A 22,093-nucleotide genomic window follows, 5' to 3' on the forward strand; every position below is an offset into this window, starting at 1 on the left:
GTACATACAGGACTCCTCTGCATGCTTTAAAAAGAGTTCTCAGCATTGCAAGGGCTGCATGCAGTTCTCAATTCTATCTCACCTGCAACCAAAATAATAAACCCCTCTCCTTACCTCCCAGGAAAATCCAGAGTGTCTGTGTTAGTCATAACTCAACAGCCATAAAAAAGGACCCATTTCAGTACAGCTATGACACTGTTCAGATAAATGATGTTCAAGATGCTCCTGACATAGGCATTGCAATTTTTAAATCAAATCACGACAGACAGTCTTCTCTTGTGAAAATGCTCCCACCATTTCTCTGTCAGAGAATCCCAGAATGGTTTAGATTGGAAGGGACCTTCAAGACCACCCCCTGCAATGGGCAGGGGCACCTTCCAGTGTTTGCTCCAAGCCCCATCCAGCCTGGCCTTGGGCAAGTGTGTATTTGTATTTTGTAGACAAAGCAAAACAGTCATTAGAACATTCCCGTTGAAAAGGAAATAGATAAACAACATAACCATTTATTTGACTGCATTGTATTTAGACAACTTGTACATTTCGTAACCCCACTGGTTTTGTTCTCATCAAAAAGGATAAAGGGACAGAAGAATATAATCCACTCAAAACAGCAGTCCAGTATTTTGAGATACACTTGCTATTTTCATAGATGCCCACCTGATACCTGAACTCCAACATAGGTTGTAATGTTTATACAAGACCTGAAGTTTTTTCAACACAGCACTGAGTTGTAGCAATGTCTTGCAGTGCCCTGAAAAATAGTTTGTGACACACTCTGCAACACCAATCTGATGATGCCTTGAAGGTGATGAACCTGATCATTTCTTAAAAAACAACATAATGAATGCAAACATCCAGACCGACATGTCAGCCAGTAGCAACATTTGGGCAGATTTAAATAGAAAAGCAATCAATTCCTTAGTTAGATTTGTCAATGCAAAAAGGAGAGGGGGAGAGAACTGTTTAGCAACAGACAGGAGAAATGACCAACTTTTCCTTGCTAGATTCCTTTTGAAAACCAATGCAAATTCAAGGCTTCCCACTTGATTTCATAATCCCAAGCAGTACAGAGAACAAATCTGTTTGATAGGATCCAACACATGCAGCTTCAGTGTCTCCCACAGTGAACTCTATGACACTGCAGCCATGGCAGAACCTTTCAGGCCATGTGCTCTTTCAAAAACAAAAAAAAGAGAAAGACCTCCACCTACTTTGCTCAGTATTTTCAACACGGGCATGGCAGCAACCACTTCTTACAATAACCAACCAGAATTGTATTTGAAGTTTGCTCCAGAGGGATGTTTTTGGCAGTGAGGAGGGATTTCAGCTCACTTCCAAGTTGGCTTTTTATTCTGAAGACACCCACGGCTTAAATATTAACCAATAGAAAACTTGCCTGTCTGGCTTTGCAGATTGAAACCCCAGCATGACACACGAGGCAGCCCAGTTTGCAATTTGTGATTCAAGCCCAACAGCTGCAAGGTCTGAAACCTCCCTGATCCAGCTCCGGGGCAGTCCCTACATCCTGGACCACAGCTGACCACAGTGGACTGGCTACCAACATTAAAGTCTTTAACACTGAGCAAAACTGCTGAAAAGCCACCCAGAAAAACTGGGAGCCCTGGGGGAGCAGGGTAACAAAAGGTTTTATGGTGTCACAAGGCAGCAGTGGCTACACACAGGCTCTAGGCTGAGCTCCAGCATGTCCTGGGAGTAACAGACCCCACTTACACCACTTTGGCTTAGGCACCTTTTTAAAGATGAGTTTTCTTTACTGAGGGGAACAGACCCCCTTGACAGCACAGATGGTGTCTCTACAAGCAGAGAACTCAGCAGGGCCCATTTCCATTAAAAATCTTTATTTTCAAATACAACTCATGATTTGTACATGGTAAGAAATGTCTGTCACCATGTGCCATTGGTCTGTGCAAAAGGCGGCTTTGCTCAAATCCAGTTTTCTTGCACAGGGCTCTTTTCCAAATGATGCTGGAGGTAGGGGTTTTGTTGGTTTTGTTTTTAGTGTACAGTAATTAGCAAAAATGAAAACAAACGAAAAAAACCCCCAAACCAATCCCACGACTCAAACCAAACCCTAAAAAGAAAAAAAAAAGTGTAGTAAGGCAAATCTGGAGAATTCACTTGATTCCATGAGTGGATTCACTGAGAGTTCATCCTTTTGATCCCTGTATGGATCATTCACCTCAGAGTTGGACTTGATCCTGGTGGGTCCCTTCCAATTCTGAGTATTTTGTGATCTCTGATTACACAGGTGCTTCCACAAGTCACCTAATACCTTTAGTTTCTGTCTTAAAAAAAAACCCAAAAACAAAACAAAACAAAACAAACAACAAACAAACAAAAAAAACAACCTAACTGATTCATAGACCTGGGCTATGGAACCACAGGGAACAAGAAAGCCTCGACACTGTCATTACTGAAAAAATTAATGGGTATTGGTAAAACCTATGTAAGTCCAAAATAAAGAAAGGAAAAACAAAAAGTAGAGAAAAACAGAGCAAGAGTGAAGGCAAGAAAGAGACAGAATTCCTTCCCCACTGCTTTGATTTCAGAGGGGAAAGAAATCCCCCAATAATTTAGCTCATGGAAGCTGAGAAAATGAGAGCAGCTAAAAATGAATACGATACACCTTGAAATTAATTTCCAAGACCAAGGACCAAAGATTGAAGCATTTTAGAACACTGAAGCAAAGCAATCTGAATCTGAAAAAAAACCTGTTCCAACTATCTTAAAATAGCTGTTTCTCAGAGCTTCTAGCAATAATTTTGATTAAATAGAAATCACACCAATTTACATTAATTTTCTATATCTTCTTTTAAAAGAAGTCCCTCGCTCTTTTAATGAAAAAAGTGCATCCAAACCCAGCAGAGATTCACTGGTGCCACCAGGTTCTTTTAGCAGCTACTCAAGGTTTTCAAAATAGCTTACACTTCTTGCTATAAGAAGGGCCTTCCAAACCCTTGTTTGGGAGAAATATCCGAATTATAAAAATCTGAAATAATTTATTATCAAATCCAGAATTTAAATAAAAGCAGATTTTTTTTTCCTTGCAAAGACAACTGAAGAAAGTAAAAGAATAAAAGCATGCACTCCAAACTTAGAGGTGAAGACAAATATACTTATCTATACAGGCACTGGCAGATGCAATTTAATGGTTACTCGTTGTAACACACACCCCACCCTACAATACAGTTTTTCATTCACTAATTACTGAGGTACCGATATTTAAGAATGGAAAAATTCAATATTGAAAAATAAAACCTAAAATTGAAGCCTTTTTTTCTTTTTCTTCTTCCCCAGAAAACTATGGCAATTTCTGTATGAAATGTTAGTATACTTATAGAATTTTACAATCTACATTGGCTTTGTTTTGAATTTTCGGGAACCGAAAGCGGCGTTTCCCATCCAGGTTTTCTCTTGACAAAACGTTCAACTGTGTGGATGTCCTAAAGAGTCAGCAGACTTGCAAATGAATGAACACATCTTGGCTATCACCTGGCACATCTGGCTGGTACCAAAAGGACTCGGAGTCTGAGACAATCGGCTTTAATTCGGAACAAATGCGCCATGCCAAAGTGCAACGAATGTGTGCGACACTCAATGGGACACTGACAGGTTTAAGAGCTGCATGGAAAGTACTAAAGTCCACCTTGCAAAGCAATTTGGGACAAATTGCATTGCATGCAAAGGACAACTCTGCACTGCTGGGACGTCGCTCGCTCGCTGGGACGGGGTCTCCTAACGCAGCCATAGTTTCAGACGCAGTGCATCCACTCCATTTAAATAGTATCTGAATAGCCTCTTGTCTCGCACAAAACCAAGGTTTTCATAAAGTTTCAAAGCAGACTTATTTGTGATTTCTGTTTCCAATACAACCTTAAGGGAGAAAAGAAAAAGAAAGGGAAAAAAAGCGTGTTGGGTTAGTCGGAAGTTACAAGTACACCACTGCTGAACTCCAATTCCAAAGGGTTTTATTTAAAAGTATGTTTGTCAGCCATGGATGGAATTAATTCCTTCTTATCTTTACTTAATTAAGCAGTATTTCCACATTAAGCATCCATTCCCACATTAACAAAAATGTAACATAGGAGCTCATAAACAACTGTAATTGTAAATAACATTCAAGATTTTAGTTCTTGGCTGGAAACAGCATTTCAGTTCACCACCTCATTATGAAGTTAAAAAACACAACAAACAAATCCCAAACAAACGAATCCCAGCCTCTGTCTCCCAACAGCCTCCCCCAACACCCAAGCTACCAAACAGGTTAGGGTCCAAAACATGCTTTGAACAAGTAATGAATGTCACAAGAACTTGGCACAAGAGGAATTACTTAATCATTTCATATCTTTGACCCTTGATTCCTTCAAATTACATATAGATAAAAGCTCTGAATTGACAGCAGCTGTCAGACACAACATTTGCAGTGAATATTTATGCTCAACACAAGAATCACAGAATGGTCTGAGCTGGAAGGCACCTTCAATATTATCCAGTTCCAACCCCTGCCATGGGCAGGGACACCTCCCACTATCCCAGGTTGCTCCAAGCCTGACCCAACTTGGGGACCAACAAATACCCCACACCCAAATCACTGTGCACCTGAGAAGAATAAGCAGAGTTTTCCGTATTTTTTCCCCTGTGCTGGTAAGATTCCAGTTGCAGAAAGACCTGTCAGAAATAACTTGGACCAAACCCAAGTCCACGAGTAGGCCAAATTAAGATTCAAAATTGTCTCAGCATTCTCAAGTACAGGCAAAAAGCTCCAGTGGCCTTAACAAGACATTAATCCCAAAACTAATCACAAAACTTGGGAATTTTTCCGAATTTTTTCTCTCTCTTTTGTCCACGTGCCATAACTGACAAGCCCCCCCCCCCATAATAAAAACTAATTCTGCCTCTATACTGGTGTCCACCTCAATTATTTAAGGTTCTGCTATTAGCAAGAGATCCTGGTTGCACAAGAACATGGGCTGAACTAACAAGGACTGGGCTCCATACACGCCCTCACAGTGAACATCCACATATTGAACAGGAGCTGATGGTCACTGTAGAAAGACCATAGAATGAAAATACCAGCCTGGATCTGTGGAGCAGTTAAAAGTCCATCTGCTTCATGGATTCTGTGGCCTCCCTGCCTTCAGGCACACACTCCCTTTCCCCCTGGCCTCTCCTGCCTGCTCTCAAGGCTGATTCCTGAGCTACTTCCAAAGCCACCAGGCAGAAAACTTTTCCTTTTTCTCTCCACGGGGTTTGCTTTCTGCAGTCTGAGGAGTGGCTAAGCCAGTGTGAAAGGGGGAGGCAGCCAGTGGTTAGAGTGGCCTGAAACTCGAGTCAAATATCTCCATTAAATGGATTTTTAAATCTTATTGGAGGTGACCAGTCTAACCACTGGCTGCCACATTCCAGTGGGCAATTCCACCCGTGTTTCTCAGTGTAGGGGCACTGAAAGAACAATAAAGCTGGGAATAACAGTCCAGTGAACAGTAAAGACTTGGAAACAGTTCGTTTTACAAAAAGGAACTAAGAGTCACACATTAAAATATTCATCATTGTAAGTTCTTAAATTACAGCAGGGCAGTGTTGTAGCTGCACACTTAAAACAACCTAATTAAATTCTTAGTTTTGTGACAAGAATGAGAGATTGAATTTCTCTAGCTGGCATCTCCCAGAACATTACTGGCAAGTCCTGTGAGCTGATGGAGTACTCCTAACATCCTTCATCCATTAAAATGGATAACTATTCATCTGTAAGAAATTATGGAAGCACCATCATTTTGCTGGAGAGGGCTATTTTCTACACATTGTACAACTCCTTAATTCCAATTTAAACAAAACAGTGAAGCTTAAGGAGGAATCTGACCAGTGTAGATCCACCACGCAGAGAATTATTTATTTGAACTCTCAACTACCAAGGGCTTTCACTTTCTCAAAGGTTCTGTAACCTGTCAGAGTGATGTAATAACTCTATTCAACTGCAAGCACCAACACCTGGCAATGCTAAAACACTTCCAGCACTGCAGGTGATTGAGCTGAAGGGAGTGGTTAAATGCTGAAATACAGGTTTGTTGGAATCCCACTACCTAAGTGAATGCTCATCATGAAAGCAAATTCAAGAGATTTGCTCTGGTATTTCTAAGGAAGTCTCAGCACAATGAAAAGGAATTCCCTGATCTCAACCTACTGCAGTTGAAGACCTGTTTTTGTTATCTGAAAAGGAAACACAGGCATATTTTATTCAGATTTCGTTAGCTTCCTCTGGTGAAGAACGCATCTCTTCCTGTGTGAGATTTTTCAATCAAGCTCCAAACCTTCAATTGTTACATTTATTTCTGCTCTTGTGGGTCATTCTGTTGTACACACAGGCCTGTTAAATCCTCTGATAACACAATAACACCCCCCCCAAAAGGGCAGCAAAGCTCTGATTAGATTTCTGCTCAAGTTGCAACTCTTTGAAGGTTGTGACATTCTCTTTTTATATTAAATTTCATAAACCTAACATTTTAGCTCCACTCTAGTATTAACTGGGCTTAGAAGCAAGAAGATTTCTCTCTTAAGAGTGGAGTGCAATGGCCCTCGTAGCTACATTTTCATACCTTGAATTTATTCCTGAGCTGAAGCCAACTGGAGTGGTCAAGTTTTTTTGCTTCTTCAGTTCAAACTTGAAGGATCTCAGGTTTAAAACTCAAGTCATAGAATGGATACAGCCAAATCAAATTAAGAAAGTCCTCTCAACACTCACAAAGGAGGTTGTATTTTTACTTTTACATCTGACAGATCATCAGACTCAAGTTATGAGGGCCTGTCCAGTGTCCTCAATCAATTTAACTGCCTTAACTTTTGAAGAGAGGCAGTACCCAAAATCTAAGAATTCGTACTTTACATGTTTCGTAGGTTAAGGAGAAACTAAAAATATCAGTAGTGCAATGATCTCAAATAGGATTCCATAAGAATAGACATTTCATTTTTACTAGCATGGTGCTGAATTAAAATGACACACCTACTAGTGTGGTCAAAAACCCCACTCTAAATCACCCTGAAGTTTCAATGAAAAGTTCCATGAGAGTTTGTGGTTCTCTTTCACGTTCCACATTTTTGCTTAAAAAAGGTTTTTGAAGTCCCCACTTATTTTCTTATTTTCATTAGTTACCACTTGCACGGCACATTGTTTTAGTAATATGAAGTGAATGGATTGTCTGCAGTTTCCACAGTCATTTGTTACAGATGGAAAACCTGCATATGAACAACTTCTCCTTTCTATTGTATTTAAGGGATGTAACAGTTCCACAGGATGGTCTTTAGCTGTAGAGTTTTGGGAAATTGCTTGCCAGCAAACACAGTACAAAGAACAGCCAGACACCAACCTTGCTGCAGTAAGCACATGCTTTTCTTTTTCAAACTGGAAGAAAAATATTTCCAAAACTGGAGTTGGCAGTAGAACTGCTCACCTTCACCTGATTTATTTCCATAGTTTTCACCTTTTCTGTGCATGCAGCCCATAGTTATCCTAAATCACTGTGATCGACTGGAAACTCAGCCCATTACAGTTCACTACCCCAAATATCAGAATTCACTAACATCAAATACTTGAGCAAGTCACAGAGGTAAAAAAAGATACAAATCAGAGATCCCCAAGTTTTGTAATGTTATATGCAGCCACTCCAGCTGGAAGCTGCTGTGGAGTACTTTCTTCAGGCCTGAAGGTTATTTCTGGTTCAAGCACCCACCCCCAAGACCAGATCACTTCCCTGGTTTCTATTCTAATGTAGGCCATGGCCAGCTCCATGGCCAGCTCCTCCCCTGCACACAGATTCCATTCCAGTCAATTCATCTCCTCACTTCCTCACTCCACAGCTTTCCCAGAGAAACCACCCCTTTGGAAGATTTTGCAGTCAGCAGAAGCTGCCTCTCAGGCAGGGTGCTGACCACCAAATCACTCATTCCATAGGCCTGCCTTGGTTTATTCCCACTAAAACAGCCTACAGGGGAAAAAAAATGTCCTTGAACACCAGAACATTGCAGCAGCCTTTGAAATGCCACCTATCAGCTGTGATTTGTCAAGATTTTCATCTGTGGTGTTGTATAAATCCTTTGTTTTTCAGGACTCAATGCTGGTACCTCCAAAGCCAGATCTGTGATGCTTTGAAAAGCAACACACTGAGTGAGGCATTTATCAGATTATATGCCACAAATTATTAAAATTAAGTCTATTTACTGCATCTATGCCATAATTAGATTGAAGGGAAGAGTTTCCAAGCAGCCTTTGGAAATTTTTCACGACACCCACAGCTGCATATTCATGTTTTTAATCCTATTCCAAGCAAGTTTCAGAAAATAGCATTTTGTTTTTAATTGCACTCCATCTTATCTCAAAAAGCAGTATCTTTTTATTTTCATCAGGATTCTGATTTTATTAGAAGATGCAGAAAAATACCTTAAAAGCTGCAGGGATGATTAAACTATTTATACGCCTCACACAGACAAATTATTGTGATGCACTACTTCATGTTTGATGAGCTTTAAGCATCAATTAATCAGAAATTGATCTCCTGACAATTGTTGTGAAAACTGGTGAGAGCCAAGAGTTGGGCAGAGCTTTTCATGGGTGCCTAGTTAGATTTTTCAGATTCTGGTCTGACTGAAAACTCAGCACTCCATCATGTAGTACAAGTAACCAGCATCCTTATTCTGCACCATTTTGGGTATGTGGAAGAAGCTTAGTCAGTGGGAAAGAAAAAATAAAAAACCAAACCATGAAAACACTGGCTGTTTGGCTGTGATAACCCTATATGTGGAAACGAACAACAAATAAAAGTAAGTGTGGGTATGCCTCAATTGATGGTGCAGAAAAGTCAATAAAATACTCTGCTTGTATTCCAGGCTCCCTAAAGGGCTCCCAGTTCAAAATTTAGTGCCAGCACAAGACTCAGACTGGTGCAAAAGCCCCCCAAAAGCAGGGGATGAGTTTGGAATCAGCATTCTAACAAAGAGCAGCTCCAAAGCCATGGCTGCACCCATCCAGCACACAATTCAAGGAGTCTGAATTGTAGTGCCTTCAAATAAAGAGACAGACTCTGAGAAATGCCCTCTGCCCCTGGTCCAAAGCATTTATACAGTACCAGAGATGAAAATCTGTGACTAAAACTTACTTAATGAGACCTCACTGCAGACCTGCAAGCCTTATCACATTTATTTAATGTTTATGGAGATTAAAAAAAAAAAAAAAAAAAAAAAAAAGGGATCTTGGGTTAATATGACAGTGGTAGAGGAAAAAGACAGACACAGAAGAGGTTACTGTTATAGGTCGCCTGTTAGACAGTCCAATCTAGAAATCAATTTACATGAGCAGTAGCACACAGACATTCAGCAATTACACAGTAATGACTGCAACTCAGAGCTCGAGTAGAAACATCCAGTTCTACTTCTGACTCTCTAATAACAGTGGGCAATTCACTTCCCTTCTCTGCATTTCACTTCTGCAGCTGTGGTGTGAACACTGCAACCCTGATACTGAAATATTTTGCATTTTTTAAAAAATCTTGACTAGTCTAGAAATGGGAAATCAACTCAAGACCATAGTGGAAAGCAATGGGGAAAAACAAACCAACCAACCAACCAACCTCTTGATTAGTTCAGTGTAGCCAGGTAGTTAAAGAGATTAGAGGAAAGCATTTTAGAAACCATGACAGAAGCAAGAAGCCAAAATAAAGAACTTAAAAGAATTAAAGACTGCACTGTACTGCCCAAGTACAACATAAATTACAAGGTGAGGGGGAAGAAGACACCAGCAAGCAGAGGCATGAAGGGATCTGAGGGGAAGAATAAATCTCCCAATGAATGAAGCCAGAGCATAGGCAGGGATAATGCAAGAAGCAAAACACAAGTGGAAAAATAAACTGGAGCGTGTGCCAGAAGTCCTGGGAACCAACTGTAGCTTTGCATAAGAAACTTCCCACGGGGCAGTGGGACAATTGAGGGAGCAGGGGGACAATCGAGGGAGCAGCTGAAGCAAGATAACAGAGAGATCAAAGGGTCATTAACTACTGAAATGACACACTGAAATGACAGTGCTCACATACCAGGAACAACTGCATTGTGCCAAGGGGCTGGAAGCTAAAGGGACAGATAACCTGGTTAAGGAGGATGGATGAGTGCAGGGATAGCTCCTCACAAGTTAAACAAGGCACATAACCATAGAGGTGCTTTAGGTATATATTTATAATTTTTTTTTAGAAAGCAGGAACTGTAATCTGGTGAAAGAGAAACAACTCTTAGGGCAGGGAGGTTTGCCAGTGATTCAGTCACTGTCCTTGCAGTCTGTGGTGCTGTGCTAAGCCACTGCAGCTCTGCTCTGTGCAGTGTCACAACAGCCTGATGAGTGGCTGTGATAAATCCACATTCTGCAGCAGCACAGCACACGCTGTTCTGGGGCTCTGTGTACTCTGAAGGGATGGAAGGGCTACACAGGACATACTCATCCCACTGTTCAAACTGGGGCCCTTGCAGGAAGATGGGCCCGAGTGAAGGCTGAGGCAGCTTCACAAGGTAAATTGCTGAATTTCAGCACTTAGGACAAATTTAGAAAGTCCATCTCCTATTTGTGCCATAATTTTTTTTTTTCCTGAGGTTGTTTTCCCTTTTATTATAAAGGAGCTTCTTACCAACTTATTTCCCACCTAAAAAAAGTCCTGCAGAAGAAAAACCTGTGAAATGAATCCACATACAAGAGTGCAAACCATTTGCATTATGGAAATTTTGATTATAAAATCTTACCTCATCACAATCTCCTTCAACCATAGCATAAATAGCTTTCTTAACCAAGTTTGTACCTGAAACACAGATTTCAATAAGTGTCAGAGTTGCAGTGCAGAACAAAAATGCCAGTTTATATATGACTAATGTGTGCTACCTACATGACATGACACCTGGGGAAAGAAAAACAAGAAGTTGCAGTCAAGCTGCAGTCTCAAGTTTGAACACTAAAATAATCTGTGAAGTTATCCAGAGACTCAGCTCGAGTGCAAGATTCTTGTAACACAAGGATATTAGAAACAGGCTGCTAAGCTCAACATGGTGTTAAATATAGCCTTCCAAGATGTGATTCATTCCTTTTTGTTGCATTTAAAGTCAAAATCTGCTGGCCATGTACTTGAAGGACATTCATCTTCCATGGGAATTTCCTCTTACTAAAACAAATACTTCTATTAGTAACAGAACTTATGAAACCATTGTTCTTGTGGCTCACTCCCATTTGGGTTTGCTAGTACCTAATAATATTCTTGAAACTCATCCCTTCCCCTCAGTCAAGTATTAATTTAATTTTTTAATCATTATTTGTCATCTATTTCACAACAGTTCTACAAATGTAATATCCCTACCTGTCTGTAGAATTGGGGTGAAATTGAAAGTTGATTTCAAAGTTATTAGTGAAAAAAACTGCTGTTCAGTGAAATTGCATAAATCTTACTTCCATAAGAAGGCTATGGAAAAGGAAAAAAAAACCCAAGGAATCTACAGAATGTTTTAAAATAGTCTCAAAACTTTATTCAATTTTCATTGAATGTTATGATAAAACTGTTCTACATTTAAAGGAGATCTTCAGATCAACAGCACACTTTGAGAAACAGCAAGGGGCAAATGTAGGAAAAAGTTAATGTATAAGAGCAAGCAAGGTTTTAAAGATAAATTCTATGTATGTAATTCTAATTTAACAAACTGACTAAAGTGAGGGAAAAGTCTTGCAGTGAGCTTCATAATAACAGCATTAGCTCTCATTTACTTCTGAATCCAAGCACCTGCAATTAAATTATGGCAGACTCCTTCATGACTCAGCTAAAAGGAAAGGAGAGACAGTGATTTCTCAGTATTCTCTTCCTCTGCTCCACTACAGAAACCAACAATGGCTTTTGAATTGCACTGGGGAAATAAAAAATCTGCACATGCTTGAACAGTCATGGTAATGTGTTTTTTTGGAGGTTTTTTCTGGAAGAGAGCAAACACAATGATACACTCTGCAATGGATCACTGTATTATTTGATTGCAAGTAATTTTCTGTCTTTAATCACAGAAGTATGAGCTGTTCAGTGTGGATGAGTGGTGAAGCACAGTTCTAAACTTTGGAGCTGACATCTACATTTAGTTAAAAATACCTTACAAAATGCAATTTCACAATAACCAGCATGAAAATATTAAGTTTTATAAGAACATATATTTAATTAAGCCAAGTTGGCTAACTGGTGTTAGAATGAAAATCCCTTCACCAGGGCAAAACTGATTAATGAGGAAGGGCAAACTCCCTGCCAGGAGTGATTTCCTTACCACGTAACTTCCCAACAAAACAGATCTCCATTTCAATCATTCAAGTAACAATACACAGCTATTTTTCTTCCCTGATTAATACAATAATGAGCTCCATACATTCTCCCTGACAGATAATATATGCATAATTTATAGGGGGAAGTCAGGAAATAAGCTCACTGTAAAAGAGGAGCCTGAACACAACATGGAAATACAGGGATGAGGGCACACACAAAACCACAAAGCAGTTCCCACTGTTGTTATTTGGCAGTGGCAAGGGGCTGCTACCTGCTTTTCTTTTTAGCCTTATCAGATCCCAGGTGTGAACCTCACAGGGCATTTCAGGTTATTTTAACAAAATCAGAAAAGCCACTGGGGAGCTCGTGTGGTTGAGTAAGGCAGGGATGACACACAAAGCACCACATCCTGAAGTTTGGTTCAGCTTAAATCTTTATGACAGCTACAGTTAGCCCAGCTAGAGGATTTAAGGAAGAAAGAACAAAAAAGGCTATTCTTACCAATTCCTTTTCTTCTGTATTTGGAATCCACTGCTAACATGGCTATATAACCTCTGCGGAACATCTTTTTGTGCATATCCAGCTTGCAGACGATGGCACCTACACACTCCTCACCTACCATGGCCTTAAAGACAAACATACACGGATGGAATTCTCAGTTTGGGATCCACAGTGCTGCCAAAAGCAGTAAACCAGTTCATTTTTCAAGTGAAAGAGCCACACAAAATTTGTATGAAGCTATGAAAAGGTAACGACGTAAATTTTAGAAGCGCCTCCTAAAGTATTACTACAATTAAAAGACTAAATTGCTTTATTACATTCCAATAAAGTTCCAAGTCAATTAACCAATGAATTATTCCTGGAGAGAACCACATTATCATTTCACAAAGTCTACAGGCAAGAGCATGTGTGATTAAAAAGGGAAAATAAATAAAAGATCGAGTTAAGGCATAAATTACCCTTTCACATGGGCTTCTGCAGAAGAAAAAAAAGTCCATTCCTGTTTTATAGTGATCTGAATTTTCCAGTACAAGGGCTGTGGTAGATAACATGCTTTTGTCTGGTTTTAGTGTCAAGGCCACAAAGGATCAGAGAAAAGGGTTGCTGCATTTAATCTTTAGACACTGTCGTTTTCAGTCATATGACACCCGGAGAACAAACAAAAAAGCACAGTTAATTTCACACACTTTAACTATTGGGAGATTTCATTTGTTAAGAGCTATGCACTGGCCGTTAATCCCAATGGCATTGTCACAGTAACCGTGGTCAAGGAGACTTTGGCATTCTGAAATATTAACAAGGAAAACCCCAAAAAGGAAAGGACCCAACTCCTCCCCAAACACTCATCAAATCACTTGCACACCAAGTGTGTTCACCAAAATTTTACCACGAGAGAAAGGAAAACTGAGTCATGTTAACTGTAGGATCAGGCAGCATAAGGGATTAATGACATTATAACCTGCAGCAGTAAAACTGAATAATGCTGCAGAGTGGGACAGCATCCAAGGGGAAAACAAATTCCTGTGCACTCAGGAAAGATGGGCAGAGATAAAAAAACTCATAATTTTAGATATGGGCGTGTGAGTGGATCCACAGCCTTTGTCAGACCTGCAGGGAGGACCAGCCTTGGGCCCAAGTACAGCAGCTAAACCAGGACTACAGCACATGACTGGCACAAGCATGTGCTGGCACAAGAGCTGCTGGATAATCCAAATTTATGACTCTAAGACATGTCAAATGAAAAGGACTTGCTAGAGCCAGTACTGCCAGGCCTCAGTGCAGCCACCTGTGAACCCAGAGCTCACTACTCCCAAGTCTGTGGTATAAACTCAACCACCTGAACCTTCATGCACAGCTTGTAGGCTAAAGCTCCATGGACAGAAGATTGCTTCCTGCAGGTCATACTGTAGGCACAGTCTCTTCACCCCAAAAAGAATAAAGTATTTGAACATCTCCACCTGGATGCTGGGTTATTAACCAAGCCAGCTGTCAAACAGGAGCTGCAGCACAGGGGCAATGAAGCAGCCAAAAAAAGTACAGGCTGCAGTTCCAAAGCCCTATGATACAGCATGATCCTAATTCCATTTCTAATGTAGCTGAAGCAAATATAACTATTGCTAAGTTTTTATTTGGCAGGAAAACACATTTCAGTAGTATCCAAGAACAACCCTGAACAATCTACCCAGTGGTTCTTAAAACAACAAACAAAAACCGTAGCATGATCTAACTGGACTGAAACACAGAGCCTCTAAGCAGTCTTTCATTTTTTTCATTTATTCCAAAACAGAGTTTATTCCACAGAAAAGAGGAGCTGTGCCCATACTCAAACAGTGTATGCAAAGTTTCAGCTCAAGGCAAGTTCTGTATCTCAGCTCAGACCTGAGAAAAGTAGGGAGTTAAATAAAGAGTATCATCAAACAGACTGCTCAGAACATTGCTATAATTATGCAGAGTACCTAGATGTAATCTTATACCTCACTAAAAAAAAAAAACAAAAAAAAAAAAAACACACCACAAACTAGCAAAGTTGTGCTTTGCCCCGGAGTGAACACGTGCAAACTGTTGATCCTAACAGTTATGTGGAGAATTTTTAAGATATATGTTTGGTTTTTTTAACATGCTAGACACTTCATATCTGAGCTCTTTCTTGTCCAAGGCACTTTTTGGGAAAGTTATATTCATTAATCATATATTTAAAATGCTAAATGAAGAGCAAAGAATTTTGTTTCAATGATCAAAGAAGCAAATACCCACTGGTTTTACCACTGCTGCCAGAGAGCTGAATAAAGAATGACTCTGTTACCAGTTCTCCAAACACTTACATCTATTTCTCTGTCTTTAGGCAGGTTAAGTCTGGCAGTTAATCTACACCTGTTCCACTCATGAAGGGAGTGCTGCATTTCCACCTCATTTAGAGGGGGTTTTGCTGCCTTTCCTCTCCTTTCCAACCTCATCTAAAGCTGGAAATGAAGCCAAACTGTGATGCGAAACTTTGCAATTTAATTTCCTGGAGAAGGTTAAACTGTGTGAATAAAAAAAAAAAACCTAGGCTGAAATAGGGAGAGTTGTGAGGAGGGTGGAAAAGTAGCTCCCACACAACATCATTTAGGAAAAGATAATCATGGGCCAAATTTTTCTTTCAGGTATATGAGAGTACTTCTAAACATGCAATTTTCTACAAACAGAATTCAGCTTAAGTCCATATTATAAACTCCACAGAGTACTATAAGGTTTACTCCAATACTAGGTTATTAGTAGCAGGATTAACATACATTAATCCAAATCCAATATTTGCATCATCTTTGTTCCTATGAATAAGTTTAAATGCCTAAAACAAGACAGATTTTAATATACTGGAAGAGCTAGTAGAGAAATCTCTGTAAATCAGCAAGAACATTACTTTCTACATAATTAATCAATTTGTATTAATTTCATTATCAAAGATGGCATTATGTCTGCCAGCCACAGTCTGAGTATGCATTTGATATCCAGATCCTGTGAATTTTGTTTGAAGGAGATTAAAATAGCCAGCTAGCCCCAAAAGGGAAACATTTTGCAATTCAAACAGAGCAGAACCTGCACTGCTACACTGAATTTTCCTTTCACACCTGCACCAAAGTCCATCCCAAAGTATCCCAGCCCCAGCTCGGTAGGAAGCAGCTCACATTCAGGGACCGTGTTGCTGAATGCCATGACAGAATACATTCAGGGTAACGGGTTTAACCTCAGCCTGGCACTTCAGCCACAGCCCTTCCCAGTACCACGTCCCTCTGCTTCCCCTCCATGAACCTGGACAGCAGCAATTCCCTCCTGTGTGAGGAACACCCTCTGGAACAGCTGCTCTGGCTGTTGTCACCTGCTCAGGTGCTGCAGGGACTTCAGTCTCCACAAGCCACCGACAGCAAGAGACTGTCTGAAGGCGTGATCACTCCTCAAAACAAACTGGAATACTAAGCTTGCAAATTCTCCTGCAAAACTTCTTCCTACACCTGCCATGAGGCCAGGAGGACTTCTCAGACAACCTCCTAACTTTTCTGGTTCTTCCTTTAAGCCCCAGGTTTTCCACAACTGAAGAACAGGGATGATGTCTTACAAGTCTTAATTTCAACACACCAAGACTCTTGAATCAAATCCAATTTTAAAAAAATGCAAAGCATTAGTATAAAACAAGACTTAACTGCAGTCATTTAGGATTTACAACACATTTAAAACCACTTACATGGAATTAATAGGTTATTTTTAAACTTGTGAAAGTTTAAATTATAAATGCTGCTATAGCTAGTGGCAAAGTTAAGAACCCAATAAAAGCACAGATTTTCTAGATTCTTCTTAAAAGGCAGCTGAGTGGTACAGTGAATTACAGGAGAGGTTACGACACTCAGCCAGAACTCTGCTTTTATTACATTCTCTCTTATCCAAACTCTGGTACAGAGCAAGGTTGCCTAAGCTCACCTCTCCCACGCTAAAGGATTTTGAAAACAATTTTCTGAAATCTTTAATTTATCAGTCTGAAATGCAAGCTTCAGAACTTTAGCACTGTTAAGACTAGAAGCTACGAAACCACTTTAAAAGAAAGCGATAACATTGAAAATGCATTTACAATCCATCTGGGGACAAAGATGTAACACTGCTTAAAAATACTCCACATGAAACACAAGATGCCCCTTGTCCCTGTCATTTTTTGGCAGAGGAGTGATTATCACTTGAGGATAATCTGGGCTGACAGAGCTTCTGAGAATAAGTAAAAACCTAATACACAGTGCAAACCTGCTCTTCTGAAGACAGGCAAAACATGAGTTTAACCAGACAGTTGGAGCTTTACAGAATCCCAGAATGATTTCATTTGGAAAAGACCTTTAAGATCGTCTTGTTCCAACCCCCTGCCATGGACAGGGACACCTTCCACTGGAAGTTTATGGAGGAAAATGTTATTGGACCTTGCCACAGTCCAGATACTGCTGCAGTGTGACACCTCAGCACTGAGCAGTATTCCCAAGTTGCTACCCCTAAAGTCAGGACAACAGTTATGTGGATAAACGAGATATTAAATTTAACAGGGTTTTAAGACTTCAGTATCTCCAGGTCCTTTTAAAGTGGAATAGTAACTTCTTCTCTGAGTGTACAATTAGGAAGTGGTCTGAGCCCAAAGAATTCTGGTCACTGCTGACCAGTCAGGGTTGGTCCTCTGCCTTCTCTCCAGCTGTGCACTGCCACCCCTTCTCTTGCACCCATGCCTGGGGCATCCTACAGGAATCTATTTGGAGCTCTAAACCAAGAGCATCACCCTAAAACAACTAGATACACATTTATAAGTATATGCTGGTCAGAGGGGTATCTTGGCTTCCAAAATCACAGAAACACAGGGGCTGGCATGAGGCAGGAAGAGGGAGTTGAAGAGAAAGGAAAAACAAGTGGCAGCCTAGGCTGCACCAGCCCTTAGAGCAGCTGGGCAACTTGGCAAGGCCAAGCCAAAATTCAGCAAGTTTCAAATCCATGCAATAAAGTTAATAATGTCCCCAGAAATTAGCTTAGCATTGTCAGGACAGGGAAATTATGTTTTAGATGGTTCCCTGAATAAATCACCAGAAAGAGGCAAGTGTTGATTATTTAGGGAAAATGCACATCGCATCTTACATTTCAGTGGTGTTAAGTCCTTTCCCCTCACAGGGAGAGAAAAGGAAAGATGCCATGACAGCACAGGGAAGACAAGTTAATGTGCTCTGGAAAGAGTTTTTAAATGGTGATGGTGAAATTCAGTAAAGAAATTGACTGAACCCTTAAAGATATTTTTCCAAATACAATCAAATCACAGGCTAACCCCTCTTCCCAAAACACTCAAAACTCAGCCAAAACCTGAAACCAGAAGGGTGTGTGAGGCCACAAAGCATTAAAGACAAATGATTCTCTGAGATCAGGCACTAAGCTTCATTTTCACCATCCTGACACTCCTCACAAATTGAAATATGCAGTCCCTGACTGAAGATAAATATTTTAAAGCAATTTATTAGGGAGAAGTAGTTCAGGAATCCATTAACTGCAGGAACAAATTATATTTTATAGAACAGAAATTTTCAAGACAACCTCTAAGAAACAAACCTCAAAAGTATTAAAACCACTCACAAAAAACCCAAAACCCCACACATGAATTTGACTCAGCATGCTGCAAGACCTTCAAATTATTAAGCAGGTAACAATTTGCTGGCTTTAGACACTCACAGCCATATATTATTCTCTACACTTTAATGTACTTTATATTGTTTTACCTTTCAAACAAATGGCAAATACACTGAGTTCAAGAAAAGTTTTGTTGATTCAGGGCTATCAAAAAATGAAACTGTCACTACAAAATAAACTTTCTCTTCCTTGAGTGATATCTTACTCTTTAAATGCACTTATTAGAAATCATCTGTTTTAGTTCTCTGTCAAACAATTTGTCACTGCTCTTCTCACAGCAAAATTCTCCAGTTATTCCCTGACAACAAAAAAACCCATAATCACTGAAAGTCTAAACAAATGCACTGTGATTTGAGAGTATCCAACATTGCCTTGGCATTACCAGGGGTACACCTGATGCTCAAAGCAAGGACTTTTGTAGTTCTTGAGTATTTTACTCCCAGTATGAGGTAAATCAGCCACAGGCAGAGCTCAGTGTTTGAAGAACACCACTGTGCTCTGATCAGCATCCTTGTAATGGCAAACATGACTTTGCACCCAACAATGCTCTCCAATATTTTCATACTCTGTTTTGTTCCAGAAGGTCAACTTCTTGCTTTGCTCAACTTCCTGTAATCCTACTGTATTCCCTCTGCAAGGTTTTAAGAGGTTCTGAAAATCCTCCTATAAATTACACTAGATCCTAAACCAGGAACATACAGGAAGTTTAAGGCCACATGGACTCCATTAGCCTCACTTCTTTTACTCATAGTCTGTCAAAATTTCAGATATACCCCTAAACTGAAGGGTGTCTTGGCTCTGGCTAAATCAGACCTGACAGAGGGGTGCCCAGCCTCAATTAAAACATCAAGAGAGAGAAATAAAAACATCAAATTCATTGTTCTCTTCAGCAAGGAAAACATTCTGTTTTGCAGCTTTAATTGTTCCTATGGGCAAATCATGCACATACACTTCTCAGGTCAACTTCTACCCAGTTCCATTTACCTGTGGATGAATCATTATCTTAAAAGCCTGCAACTGAGACACAAAAAGTGCTAAACATTTAGAAAGGCAGAGGGCCAGCTAAACCAGCCTTTCAATAGTGCAGTAGGAAGAATACAGCACTAAATACGTTGTTAGTGCAGGGAGCCAACGTGAGGATTCCTGCATGCTGTGAGCACTCTCACACCTGTAAAAGCAACACAGCTGGACTTGTCTTTGTCAAAGAAAGCTCACAGATCAAAAAGTCTACTAAACCTTTCACAGTGCCTCTCCACCTATCACGTAACATTTATGTGCCAGCCCTGCTTTAGTCAGTTTTAAAACCATTGTGCAAGAATTACCAAGCAGTTACAAGGCATTAGTGGACTAAGTACTTTCTTTTTAAAATCTAAGCCCAGGAACTGAGACAGAATCATAAAATGAGCTACCAAAGGTCACAAAAGTCAATGTCAAAACCAAGATTAGAAGCTCTGAATTTCTGGATCCTAGCCCTGTGCTCAAACCCTTTCCCCACCATTTAAAACACGTGTTAACAAATGTAGAACTTCGGGCACATGCTTTACTTGCACGTGCACAGGTCACAGGGGGACAGGTATTTCCAAAAAGGCTTGGCCTTATCCACAAAAAGATTATTACAAGTATTTCCACAAACGTCAACCCTTCCATCCTCTCCTCCCCAGCCCCAAACCACTCCCAACTCCTGCCCTCCCTGCTCCCTCCAGCACTTACCAAAAAGCAAAGTTGTGGCCAGTTGTGGATAAAATACCTATATGTGTAAATGGAGTAGGGTTCAGACAGATCTTTGGTGATCAGTCTCATGATATCGGGCATCTGCAGCTCTGACTCATACTGGACGTATCGTATCGTTAGGTCCTCCTCGGGCTGACAGTCCGTTCCCGAGCCTTTCAAACTGCAAGCTGCTGCTAAGGACCCGGAGAGTAACTGCAGGGACTCCTCCTCCCCTCCTTCATCCCCCTCCTCCTGCTCTTCCTCCTCCAAGCCAGTCTCTCCTGCCAGCCCATTGCGGGCTGCAGTCTTAGCAGCAGCAGTCGTGGTTGTGGCAGCAGGCTGGCTCCTGTCCCCTTTAGATGGGGGAGAAGGAGGAGGAGAGGGTGCAGTCCTTCCCTGGGGAGGGAGGTGGTTGGCGTGGGGGGACGAGCAGGGCGCTGCGATGGGGGGCGACGACTGCTGCTGTCCGGAGCCCATTGTTTTGCTGGCTCGCTTGTTCTCCAGCCCCTCGGGGGCCGCCCCAGCCTCCGAGCCGAGGATCTTGCCCTTGAGGGAGGCCCGCAGGTGCCGCAGCTCGGGGCTGATGAGGCCGTTGAGCTGGTGGTTGTGGTGCGGGGGTCGGTGGTGGTGGCGGTGGTGGTGGCGGTGCTGCGGGCCCCCCTTGCCGCCGTCGCTGCCTCCTCCTCCTCCTCGCTGCTGCTGCTCCCGTCCGCCCGCGGGTCCCTCCTCTTCCTCCTCCTCCTCCTCTTCGGCCTCCTCGTCCTGGGCGCCGGTGCAGGCGGCGGCGGCGGCGGCATAGGAGGTGGCAGAGGAGGAGGAGGAGGAGGAAGCAGCCCCCCCTCCTCCTCCTCCTCCTCCGGGGAAGGGGGAGAGCGTGTCCCCCTGCGGGGACAGGACGCTGCTAGGCCCCGGCGGTACCTCGGCCATGTCCTACAGGAGAGACCGACACAAACTCACCGGGGAGGAGGAGGAGGAGGAGGGCACCAAACCGAACGGGGGCGACGGGAAGGTGGGAGGGAGGCGCGGCGGCCTCACGGGCCGCGCTCGGCGGGGAGCGGTGGGGGGGGCGCGAACAAAGGCACGCACGGTGCCCGGGCCGCGCCTCGCCGCCCCGCCGCCCCCTCTGGCGGCTGCCCCGCTCCCCCCGCGGGCGCGGGCGGGGCCGTTCCCGGAGCGCTCGGGGCCCGGGGTCCCCCCGCCGCCGCCACTCACCGCCGCGTCTGGGCAGCTCCCGCTCCGCCGCCGCCAAGCGCGGCCGCCGCGGCCGTAAAACCCGCGGCCAGTTCCTGTCGGCCCTTACGACACTTCCTCTCTTGGCGGCGCTGCCTGGCGACGGCGAGGCGGGGCGGGGCGGTGCCCTCAGACGGGTCCCGGTGCGGGGAGCGCGGGCCTGGGGCAGGGACAGGGGCACGGGAGGGGCGCAGGGGCACGGATCGGTCACCAGGTCACCGAATCACAGCACCAGCTGGGTTGGAAACACCTCTGAGATCGCTAAGTCCCAGCCTATGACTGAACACATCCAGTCCTTCACACACTCGGGGTATCCTGAGCTGGCAGGACGCACAGGGATTATGGAGTCCAAGGCCTGGCCCTGCACAGGACACGCCAACAATGCCACCCTGTGCCGGAGAGCGTTGTCCCAACTCTGAATTCTGTCAAGCCTGGGGCGGTGCCCATTCCCTGGGGAGCCTGGGCAGTGCCGAGCACCCTCTGGGGGAAGAGCCTTTCTTGACATCCAACCTAAACCTTTCGTGGCTCAGCTTCCTGCTGTTTTTTCGGCTCCTGTCACCCAGAGTGAACAGATCAGACCCTGCCCCTGCACTGCCTCTCCTGAGGAGGCTTTGGCCGCTCTGAGGTCTGGGCTGGACACACCAAGT

General features: G+C 42.5%; 1 protein-coding gene across 2 annotated transcripts; it reads right to left on the reverse strand.

The window, feature by feature from the left end:
* Positions 1-483: 483 nt before the first annotated feature.
* NAA30 (N-alpha-acetyltransferase 30, NatC catalytic subunit) lies at positions 484-21,227 on the reverse strand. 2 transcript variants are annotated; one of them, XM_062495775.1, is made up of 4 exons: positions 20,217-21,227; positions 12,834-12,957; positions 10,792-10,847; positions 484-3,894 (listed from the first exon to the last, which is right to left on the reverse strand). In XM_062495775.1, exons 1-4 carry the CDS (start codon positions 21,141-21,143, stop codon positions 3,757-3,759), a joined length of 1,245 nt encoding a protein of 414 aa, XP_062351759.1. In that variant the 5' UTR covers positions 21,144-21,227; the 3' UTR covers positions 484-3,756. The 2 variants fall into 2 exon arrangements, with proteins under 2 accessions (XP_062351759.1, XP_062351760.1); XM_062495776.1 differs by lacking the exons at positions 10,792-10,847; positions 12,834-12,957.
* Between the last annotated feature and the right edge of the window lie 866 nt (positions 21,228-22,093).

This window comes from Cinclus cinclus, chromosome 6 (genome assembly GCF_963662255.1).
Source record: "Cinclus cinclus chromosome 6, bCinCin1.1, whole genome shotgun sequence".
Classification (NCBI taxonomy): Eukaryota; Metazoa; Chordata; class Aves; order Passeriformes; family Cinclidae; genus Cinclus; species Cinclus cinclus.

Bases quoted from the DNA above. Each gene is read 5' to 3' on its own strand.
- NAA30 (XM_062495775.1), bottom strand. From the start codon at position 21,143: ATGGCCGAGGTACCGCCGGGGCCTAGCAGCGTCCTGTCCCCGCAGGGG. The intron at 10,848-12,833 runs GTAAGAATAGCC...TCTGTGTTTCAG, and splicing joins ATACAGAAGAAAAGGAATTG to GTACAAACTTGGTTAAGAAA. The intron at 3,895-10,791 runs GTAAGATTTTAT...TTCTCCCTTAAG, and splicing joins TTGAAGGAGATTGTGATGAG to GTTGTATTGGAAACAGAAAT.